The following is an 11587-nucleotide window of genomic DNA, read 5'->3' as shown; positions in this document are numbered from 1 at the left end:
TAGAAATACACCTTCTTGCACTTTTAAAATGGTTAAATTGAAGCAGGGTTGGAAAAATGGGCACTTGGACTGAGAAATTTTCTACAAGATGCCAGGAACTAGAAAAGGATGTGGCGAATCTACGGTGGCGGATCCGCGGGCTGTAAAAATCAGTCGGTAAACCAGCTGGTTTTCCGGTGCTAGACGACTTGACAGCTCGAGTGAACGGGCGGCTCAGGACTTCGGGACTAGGCGAGGTGAGCCCAGAATCGAGAGTAAGGAAGCCCTTTCAGACTGACACCCGTTACAGAGGGGTTAGTCCCCTCACCTGGCTAAAGTTTCTTAGCTCGACCATCTGCCTTCCTTTTCCCTGACTAATGTGAGCCTCAGCCTCCGCTCTGTTGGCTGTGTGTGTTCGGTCCAGCCCTCCTCTCAGCCCATTTTCTTATGGGAAACCTTCCTAGATTTCACGGTTGCTAAAACTGAGCCAAAGCTTTTGGATAGACCATTAGTCTAAAAAAGAGCGAGGAGAGAAAGCACTAAAGTTATCGGTTTCTTGAAACACACGTCTAAATGTTGAACCAGAGCTTTTGTGTCTTTTTTTTTCAACATTCCAGATTCATTCATATTTTTACATTTATTAGTGGTTGGTTCTTTTTTATTGCTGTGTAGTATTTATCTCATAAAATAAACAAGTTTACCGTTCTCCTATAATAGGCATTTTGGTTGTTTTCAGTTTGGGGCTATTATAAATAAAACTTATATGAGCATTCTTCTACGTATACTTTAACGAACATATGCGTGTGTGTGTCTTTGGACATATACTTAGGAGTGGAATTTCCACATCATAGACTAGACCTCTGTGTAGTTTCGGTAGTTTTCTAACACTATAAAAATTTTTATTGCTTTAAGTTTAATAAATGTTAACTAATTATTTCTGAGTAAAACACAAACACCCTGCCTCTTTGCGTGATGGTGAAATAGATGAAAATTTTATGTATAGCCTACATGCAGATTTGAAAATATAGTCAGATCATTCAACTCATCAGCCCCGCCCCCCACCTCCACACACGTACAAAAGTCCTTTTTCTGAGTTTTTTTTTTTTTTTTTTTAGGTGATATATTTTTAAAGAACCATATAAATAATTACTTGTTCTGTTCTTTATTTTTCCAGTGAGTACCATAAAATAAAAACGCCATACAACCCAACAATTATTTATTACTTCTTGCCATTATATTCCCAGCATCCTGCCTAATAACGGAATACAAGACAGTATTCCTTCCACTTCAAGAAGACTGTTTTCTAGCAAAAGTAAAAAATAGAGCGTGATAAGTGCCATGATTTAAATAAGTCCAGGCTAATCTGAGAGCCTGTTGGGACCCAATCCAGTTTTAGGGAGTTCGATAAGTCTTCCGAGGGGCTAAACTGAGACCTGAAGAATTAGCAGTTGCTATCCAAGGAAATTAAGATCGGTGTTAAGAGTGCTCTAGGCAGAGGAAAAGACATTCAAAAAGATTTGACATGGAAAGAGAAGTTTGGTGTTGACAAGTTCAGAATGGCTGGAAAATAAAATTTGTGAATTTGTGTGTTAGGAAGGAGAGGTGCAGTTTCTGAGAGAAGAGTGGAAATACAAGTAGGGACGTTGTAAACTGGCGTAAGGAGTTTACATTTTATCCTGAGACCAATGGAATGCCATAAAAAGTTTTTAAGCAGATGAACAACATGATCAGATAAGTAGATTCCTTTTTTTAAAAAAGGAAGATTATGGGCCAGGCGCGGTGGCTCACGCCTGTAATCCCAGCACTTTGAGAGGCTGAGGCGGGTGGATTGCGTGAGGTCAAGAGTTCAAGGCCAGCCTGACAAACATGGTGAAACCCTGTCTCTACTAAAAATACAAAAAAATTAGCTGGGCGTGGTGGCATACGCCTGTAATCCCAGCTACTCAGGAGGCTGAGGCAGGGGAATTGCTTGAACCAGGGAGGTGGAAGTTGCAGTGAGCCGAGATCGCACCACTGCACTCCAGCCTGGGCGACAGAGGGAGACTCCCTCTCAAAAAAATAAATTAAATTAAATTAAAAAACAAAAGAAAGATTAGTATAACTTCAGTGTAGAAAATGTGAGAAATGATTTGATGGAGAAAGCCTAGCCATAGGGAGTCCAGTTACAAGGCTAATGAATAAATAAATCTTTAATCAGTATTGATTCTTACCGCCTTTAACTAGATTTTCTTTCTTAATAGTGTCTAGTTTACCTTTGGCACCCTTTGGGGTGGAAGTGGAGGTCCTGTACCCTCTATTTTCTGTGTATGTTCTTCCCACATGGAAATCTTTCTAACACTTTCTTCCTCCCTTTCCCCTAATCAGATCTCATGACCACGGTCTCTAAGTTCTCCAGGATCACTGCTTGGTCCCTGATCTGTTTCTTTGACTTTCTTTTTACCAACTGTTTCATAAGCTTTGTATTTTCCCACCCGTGAGCTTTCCCTAAGAATTCTCTCTGCTCTTCTCTCCATGGTCCTTCCTTGTTGTTGAGAACCCTGCCTTGGAATATAAAGTACTTTATGGCCATATTTTTTTTTCTTAAATCAAGTTTAAACAAAGTGGGTTTTTTTGTTTGTTTTCTCGTTTGTTTTGTTTTTTAAAAAAAAGAAGCACTTGTTTTCATCATGAAGATGGGAGTACAGGGATAACACTTGGGAAAAACTAGAATAATTGGCTTATAGTCACACAGATAAAATCTCTTGAATGGTGGAATGTTTTATTAGAAGTGGGACAGCAGGCCGGGCGCGGTGGCTCAAGCCTGTAATCCCAGCACTTTGGGAGGCCGAGGCGGGTGGATCACGAGGTCAAGAGATCGAGACCATCCTGGTCAACATGGTGAAACCCCGTCTCTACTAAAAATACAAAAAATTAGCTGGGCATGGTGGTGCCTGCCTGTAATCCCAGCTACTCAGGAAGCTGAGGCAGGAGAATTGCCTGAACCCAGGAGGCGGAGGTTGCAGTGAGCCGAGATCGCGCCATTGCACTCCAGCCTGGGTAACATGAGTGAAACTCCGTCTCAAAAAAAAAAAAAAAAAAAGAAGTGGGACAGCAATAATGAAACATAATATCTTTATGGACTTATAACCTACTGCTTTTTTGTTAGTTCTATAGAAATCCTGTCAAAGAATATGAAGAAAAACAGAGAAAGATTCTGCAATCGAGAGAGAGAATTTGTGTATGAATTTAAAGTAGGAAGTCAGTGCTTAGAACTGAGAGTGCCCCTCAGATTTCCTGTTCAAGAGAATGCCAGTCATTTGCATGGACGTCTGATGCAGCTGCACAATTTACCGTGCTTTATAGAGAAAGGTGAGGACTGATTTTTTTTTTTTTTTTTTTTTTTAGGTAATACCACTTTATTATTTTCAATAGTATTTGTCATTAGAGGTTTCATATTAGCATAAACCTAAGAAGCTTTGGAAACAGCCATAAAATAGGAACTGATTCCAAGAATAAATACACTTCCTCAGAGCTTTCTTTTATTGAGTGTTTTTTCCTATAACTCTGGTAGTTGTTTGTAAAGTATAAAAATTTGATTTTATAATGAAAAATTAGTTACAAAGTTTGGACTAGAGGAGCTCTTTGAATTTCGTTGAGTGAAGTCATAAGGCAGTTCCGCTATCACTAATTGTGGTGTTATAGAATTGTAGCGCTAGATTGGTTGCCCTTTTAATAATCTGGTCATTAATTTCTGAGATGCCATAGAACAGAAAGTGTACTAATTTTTGAATAGTCTTCGCTTACCTAAATTACTTTTATAAAGTGATATGTATTAAACCATTTTTAGAGGCCTGTGTTCTATCTTACAGTCTAGGAAAAATTTAAAATTCAGAGTATGTTAGATCATAGGTTAGAGTTACAAGAGACCCTAGAAACCTTATAACCCAGTCATATTGTACAAATAAGAAATCTGGGACATAAAGAGGTTAAATTATTTACCTAAGGCAGTGGTTCTTGAAATATGGCTTCTGGCAACAGCATCACCTGTGAGCTTGTTAGACATGCAAATTCTCAGGCTCTATCCCATTCCTGCTGAATCCAAAACTGAGGCAGCATCTGGCAGTCTGTTTCAATAAGGCCTCCAGGGGATTCTAATGCAGGTTCAAGATTATGAACCACTATCTAAAGTCACAGACATAGTGACAGAGCCGAAGCCAGAACACAGGTGTCCTGACTTCTTTCTCAGTACTCTTCTATCATGTCATTCTCCAAATGGTGTCTGTAAAACTGAAATCTGTCATCTGAGTTAAATGTTTTAATAAGATAGTCACTCCTCTTCTCTTTCAAAGTATGTAACAATGTACCCTTTAAAGTTACATGGAAAACTGTTTTTAATCTAAATACAGTTATGTTCAGACTCCCAAAATCTGTAGCATTTTCTTTATGTGCTTATACTCACTTGGCTTCAAACTGCATTATCAGGCTTAAGAAAGTAACATTACTTTATTATAATTAAGGGTATACATAAGAGATAAGACTTTTGACCTTTCTCTGTGCAATAACCTGTAATAGTAAAGAAAAATAACAATGAAATTAGTTAAATGATCCTCTAAGCTGATTTCATTTTAGTTGGAGATTATATTAAGAGTATCAGCTTGATAAAATAAAATTTCATGTCCAGGTAAGGTGGCTCACACCTGTAATCCCAGCACCTTGGGAGGCTAAGACAGGTGGAAAACTTGCACTTAAGAGTTCGAGACCAGCTTGGCAACATGGCAAAACCTGTCTCTACCAAAAATACAAAAATTAGCTATGCATGGTGGCATGTACCTTTGGTCCCAGCTACTCTGGAGGCTGAGGTGGGAGGATCACTGGAGTTTAGAAAGTCAAGACTTCAGTGAGCTGTGATCATGCCCCTGCTGCACTCCAGCCTGGCTAACAGAGACCCCATCTGTAAATAAAATAAATAAATAAAACTTTAAAAATAAGATTTCACATTGGAATTCTCAGCCAAGTAAAATGTTCCCTATTTATACCTGGATTTTGCTGATGATGGTGTTTGATATCCCTGTAACAGACTTAAAAGAAGCTCTGACTCAGTTTATAGAAGAGGAATCCCTCAGAGATTATGATAGAGATGCCGAAGCGTCCCTGGAAGCTGTGAAATCAGGTGAAGTAGATTTACATCAGCTGGCGAGTACATGGGCCAAAGCTTATGCTGAGGTAAGAGAATACATCAGTTGGTAAATTTCAAGTATATTCTGGATTTTGGTGAGAATTTTTTAAATGCTATGGTAATCCTGAAATAGTTATAAGATCCTTTTTCTCCACATACCAATATTTGTTGTATAATATATATGTTGCTGCTTCATTGCTTCCTAGATCAGGGTGAACACATAAGACAAAATGCTTTTTATGTAATACCTGTGTAAAACAAGAGGCTGCTTTCATATATCTCGCCAGCATAAGGTCACCAGATTTAGTAATTAAAAATACAGGACACCCAGTTAAGTTAGAATTTCAGATCAATTGATTTTTTTTTTTTTTTTTTTTTTTTTTTTTTTGAGATGGAGTCTCACTCTGTTGCCCAGGCTGGAGTGCAGTGGCGTAATCTCGGCTCACTGCAACCTCCGCCTCGCACGGTCAAGCGATTCTCCTGCCTCAGCCTCCCAAGAAGCTGGGATTACAGGTGCATGCCACCATGCCCAGCTAATTTTTTGTATTTTTAGTGGAAACGGGGTTTCACTGTGTTAGCCAGGATGGTCTTGATCTCCTGACCTTATGATCTGCCCACCTCAGCCTCCCAAAGTGCTAGGATTACAGGCATGAGCCACCAGCCAATTTTTTAGTATGCCAGCATATTACATGGAACATAATTATACTGAAAAGTTTTTCACTATTTATCTGAAATTCTAATTTAAGTGGCTGTTCTGTATTTTATCTGGCAACCCCAAACTAGCAGTAATGATTCATTTAACCTTTGGTTTACTTTTATAAACTTCATTATTGTTGTAAAGTCACATAATATCATTTTCTAGTTAAATAATATACTGTTTCATAACATCAGATGACAGAAAGACCCTATTTTATATATGTGTGTGTAAATATATTTGTGTGTATTATATAGGATTGTCTAAGTATAGAAAAAAACTGTGGAGAGATATAGACTAAGTTCTTAAGATAAGTTACCTGGAAGCAAAATGAGAAGGAGGTACTAATGTGGAGGAAGGGACAGGAAGTGACCACAATAAAAGCATATGCTATGACCTCATTTCTGTGAAATCACACACACACACACACACACACACGATCAACAAAATACTAATGGTGGCTATTTCAGAACAGTGGGATTTCTAATAGCCTTTATTTACATTCTAACATACTGTATGGTAAAATAACTTGCATGCATTAGTTACGTAATCACACATAACACCAGATGTTCAGTAGCCCCACTACAAGATCACCTGACTATAATAATCTGCAGCATTAATTTTAAACTCAGCCTAGGGCAAACCTTATGAATAGGTAGAAGATACCTACATGAGAGGAACCAAGTATAGTTTTTCCTTGATCTAATTTACGCCACTCCCTCAGGACAGTTGCTACTAGAAAGGAGACTGTGACAGCTGAGAGGAATGGGGCACTGAGGAAGTGGCTGCAGAGAGAAGGCTGTTCATGTCCAGGCCATTATTTCTTCACCTCTGCTTTCAGGCATAACACCTGGCTTCTTTAAGGTTCAAACTATTCAGTACCCCTTATCTTTCATGGCTATTATTATCTAACAAGATCAAAGGTTGGTTTGTTTTTTAAGGCGGCAGAGTTTAGGACTAGAAGCAATAGAATCCAGAATTCAAATGGCAAATTAACCTTAACTGGGAAGACAGATACTTCTCCAGTTATAGCCAAAGAGAAACAGGAGAGGTTGAATATAAATTCAGATAATTTTATTAATTTGGTAGCAAGAAGTTCAGAATATTCTCTTCTGATTGTTTCAACTTTATATAAGGAAAGACAGGTTGTTTGTTTAGATGAAGTGGTAGGTATAATAAGATTGTTGGATATTTGAGGAGAAAACTGAGCAGGGAATGATAGGATTGCCAGGCACCATTGAAGCCAAGATTAAGAGTGGTACCAGTTTGTTACCACAAACTTACAGAGTTTTGTGATTTTTCTGTTGCAGGTCTCTGAAGCCTGACTGCAGGCACAGAGAAGAGGAATAAGATTAGGATTTTGTTAAGTGGGTAAGATAAAGTACACCAGTCAAGGAAGTTAAGGATATTGGCATGACAATGGCTGAATGCTAGATCACAAAATGTAAGCTACATAGGGAAGGAAGTGAAGCTAGGTGGCAGTTGATGGCTGATAAAAAATGAAAACATTGAGGAATTTATGAAGTGCAGGTCCTGACGAGGTTAAATATCAATTACCTGGGAAGTACTGAGTGACAAACTTTGGGTGGAGGTTATAGTTAGACCAGAATGTTTGAATATTGACTGACTGAGTTTCTGGTGAGGATACTAATGGATGGTCGAGGTGGTGTGGAGAACTAGTAAATGTCGCAGATGAACGATGACTCTCTGGGCTGGTGGCGCAGGAGTTAAAGAATTTGCCAAGACAGTTGTAGGTAAAGAAAGGTAGACTTATTAGAGAAAGCAGGAAAATATATTGAGAGGAAGCGGTGGGCAGTAGAAGAGAAGCTGACTTGAAGGATACAAAGGCTTGCTGGAGATTTTGTAGGACAGTGTTTATACTGTATGCCGTAGAGTGGTACATGCAGTACTGATAACCCCAATCTTGCAGCTAACTTGCAGGTGTCTGGTGAAAGTTGGGTGCAGAAGGGCTACATGGCCTGGACCAGGGGTGTCCAATCTTTTGGCTCCCCTGGGCCACACTGGAAGAAGAAGAGTTGTCTTGGGCCACACGTAAAATACACTAACATGAAGAATAGCTGATGAGCTTTAAAAAAAAATTGCAGTTTACGAATTTGTGTTGGGCAGCATTCAAAGCCATCCTGTGCCACAGGTTGGACAAGTTTGGTCTGGACAATGAAGAAAGGCAGACTTAGAGCTTATCTGCCTTCTCTTTTTGCTTTTCCCTGGTTCTGCCAGCCTGACTCCTTTTCCCTAATTGGGACTCCACAGTAAAGATTGTAGAGTTCAGGAAAGTAAGAAGCAGGGCCTTGGATGGGTTATTCACATGGATATCCAAGTAACCCAGATTGATGGCAGGATGTGGGGCAGAGAGGAAGTCTGTAAACTTGGTGCCAAAGCTTTATAGGAATCACAGTGAGTGACAGACAGGTAGGTTGTTAGATATCTAGTTTCCACACTCACCAATTTACTGAAACTGATCTTGCCACAGATCAGTTTGTCATTGTCTGATGTACAAAAATGGAATCATAATATATGTACTTTTCTAGTAGTGTTAAATAAAAATACTATGTCATGATTTAAGAATGTCTGTATACTATCTTGTAGACTACATTAGAGCATGCAAGGCCTGAAGAACCCAGCTGGGATGAAGATTTTGCAGATGTTTACCATGACTTAATTCATTCTCCTGCCTCTGAAACTCTTTTAAATTTGGAACATAATTACTTTGTTAGTATCTCAGAACTGATTGGTGAAAGAGATGTGGAGCTGAAAAAATTACGAGAGAGGTATTTCAAATTTCTTGCATTATCAGAATTAAATGTTACATTGTCAAATAGGTGGCCTGCAGAACAACTTGTTTTTATTTTTTACAGAAATGATAAGATAGAAAAAATGCTTCAATATTAGAAATCAATTTTCTTGTATGTTTAAATGTGTAACTACAACTGGGAGGGTCCTCATAGGTTTATACACTAAGTGGTTTACCTAAATAAATTATGCTAGTGGCCTGATATATTCTTATCTCTGATAAGAAGAATACGTTACTTCTGTTGAAGATTTGCTTTTTCCAGGCACTGTGCAAAGTGTTTTGAATGTCCTGTCTCATTTGATCTTTACCATAACCCTACTATTATTTCCATTTTACAGATGAAGAGGTTTTTGCTTAAATAAGTAACTTGTCTAAGGGCATGCTGGAATTTGAAATCTGACTTCAGGAACTGTTAACCACTGTACCATTCTGTGTCCCTGTTCAGAACCTCTGTATTGCCCTGCTCTAACTCCATGGCCTCTTTCATTTCATTTTGTATACTCAAGTACATTAGGAAAAAATAATAGAACTAGTATTGTTCCAAGAAATTGTAATTAGATTTGAATTCCTGCTGTGTGGATTACTTAACACAATATACAAATAGTGCTTTTATTATTTATTTTTTCTTCAGAGTATGGTAAAAACTTCTAGCATTATTTATTTTAAAATAATAAGTGGCTTCCTTGATTGCTTTCTAGTAACTATGTAAACTGTGATAGGAATTCAAGATATGTTCTTCTAGATAATCCATTTTAATACAGCAGAATCTAACAACATTTATTGTCTTAAAAACACTTACTTAAGATATTAGGTTATATGCCATTAAGATAATTTTTTAGTGTTGATTTGATTGTGAGGGTACATTAGGACTAAATCACTTCTTTTTTTTTTTTTAAGTATAACTGATTTAATAGTCCCAAAGGAGTAAATCTAAAAAGATGTGCCGGTTTGTTCCTGATTCTCATTAGCTTCCCATTAGAAAACAGTAAGGCTAGCAAGATGAGAATAATCTTTGGAGCATTGTCATGGCTAAGAAAAAAAAAAAAAAAGCAAATATATTTAACAATTGTTCTCCAGGGATACTCTCTTCTGTGTACCAAATTAGCGTTTTAATTATATTGCATAGATTTGTAAATTTTCATAACAATTGTACTCCTCTGGTCCATTTATTCTCATACTTTGTAAAATATTAGAATGATCTCTTTGTCGAAAATAACACGATGTTTTGAGATATTTGTCACTGTTTATAGGTTTGGTTTTATTGACCAGCTGCATTGAGGCAGTTTATTCCTTTTAGATGAGACACCTGCAGTGAGTGGTTGTCACTAGGTATATAGCAGAAACATATTTCCCTAGGAAAAACAAAATATTTTTTTCTAGTTCTTTATTGTGTAGCCAGTAAAATTGTGAATATAGTTTAAAAAGAAGAACAAAATATAGAATTAGGTTTTTAAAAATGCATAAAAGTAGATTTACCTAATATTAATTAATTACTTTCTGTCGAACTTCATGTGTTTGATTTTTCCTCCTAGGCCTTTGAATAATATAACCTTCAGTTCATCCTGAATTTATTATTAGCTCCCAGGTTTTCGGTGACTATACTCATTCTGCCTCTTTGCGTATATTGAGAAATTTTCATTTTGGCTACCTATCTTCCATTTGTAGTACTTTCAGCTGTGAGTGACTAACTTACAGCACAATTTGCTGCCTGTACCTCCCAGAAAACTCTATATCTAGCCATTAATAGTCTATAATTGTTTCTTTTTCTAAATCAGAAGATTTCTGTTCTACATGATTCTTCATCTTTTGGGAAGTTGAATTAACTTACTAATTAGCTGCATTTACTGGTACTTTATACTTTTTCATGGAAGAGTTTTTAATAGAGGTTTGTTTTGGCTTATTTTATTGTTTGAAATAATCTTTGGCCATATTTCTTCATGGGCCATATTTCTTTTGGCCTTCTTTTTTCTTTCTAAACATATAAATAATACTTGAATTCATCTATTTTTATACCATTTGTAATTCATTTTTCATTTGTCCAAATCATTAGTCTGAAAAAGAAAAATAAGCTATATTCCCTGGTAGGTGATATTTATTGCAAAGGTGAAGAGTATTACTTAAGTTGAAATTTACTAGCGTCTGTGGAGGTTCACCTGAAATTTTGATACTTAATTTATTTATCCAATTCATGAGCAGAAGTGACACATTTTCTTATTTCTCCTTTCCTATTAATGCTGTTGTGCATCTTTAAAAGACAGTTTCTTGGCACAACATCAATAAAACAAGTTATAATGATCTTTTTTCTTTAAGTATCTTCAAGATAATATACAGGTTGCCATAGTTGTCACATCTGACATACTGAACCAATCTGTATTTAGTATTTCATCTGAGATATAATAAAATTTCTTTCCATCTTAATTATAGAAAATATATATTGAATCATTATGTGATTAGCAAGTTGCATTTTGGACATATTTAGGATGAAATAAATCTTTGTGAAATTTTATTTGTTTAATTTCTATCTGTCTTCTTTTTTCTTCACAAGAAATGTACCTTATTTTTTTAGCAAACCAGATTCTAGATATTTCTTTAAAAATGGCAGTGATACCTTTTATCCACTAGAGGGAACATGTGTAATGTAAGATAGTAATATATAACTAAGTTTGTATTTATAAATGTTTAGCAGTTATTTCTGTTTCTAAATAAGAATCTCACTTGCAAGTATACTTGTCACTTGACCTGTAGTAGTTATTAAAAGTTAATAGAGTCACCTGCGTTAGAACTAAGTGGGGTTTAAATGATATTGAATATTTACTACCAGAAAGTATATATAGAAATGTATACATGTATAACTTGTTTGAATTTAATTTATCATATATATATAAGTATCTTAATGTTATAAATAAGTATAAATTCACTCTTTTTTTTTTTTTTTTTTTTTTTTTTT

The 11587-nt window shown here is 36.5% G+C and overlaps 1 protein-coding gene across 7 annotated transcripts in view; it reads left to right on the top strand.

Annotated features, from left to right (window-relative positions):
- The first annotated feature begins 121 nt into the window (after positions 1 to 121).
- The window catches only part of CUNH12orf4 (chromosome unknown C12orf4 homolog), a 36955-nt gene continuing 25489 nt past the window's right edge, over positions 122 to 11587 (top strand). The window contains exons 1-5 of one of the 7 annotated variants that reach the window (XM_032254517.1): positions 137 to 236; positions 1224 to 1291; positions 3125 to 3327; positions 5036 to 5181; positions 8436 to 8617. In XM_032254517.1, the coding sequence (XP_032110408.1) occupies positions 3150 to 3327; positions 5036 to 5181; positions 8436 to 8617 (506 nt within the window). In that variant the 5' untranslated portion in view covers positions 137 to 236; positions 1224 to 1291; positions 3125 to 3149. Of the gene's footprint in view, positions 237 to 1153; positions 1292 to 3124; positions 3328 to 5035; positions 5182 to 8435; positions 8618 to 11587 lie in introns of all 7 variants that reach the window. The other 6 variants (XM_032254516.1, XM_032254515.1, XM_032254518.1 and 3 more) reach the window with 6 other exon arrangements.

The sequence above is a fragment of the Sapajus apella genome, unplaced genomic scaffold (genome assembly GCF_009761245.1).
Source record: "Sapajus apella isolate SASKATOON/1434 unplaced genomic scaffold, GSC_monkey_1.0 scaffold86, whole genome shotgun sequence".
NCBI classification, from domain to species: Eukaryota; Metazoa; Chordata; class Mammalia; order Primates; family Cebidae; genus Sapajus; species Sapajus apella.
Note: the sequence above shows the minus strand (reverse complement) of the source record. Positions and strands in the feature narration are given on the sequence as shown.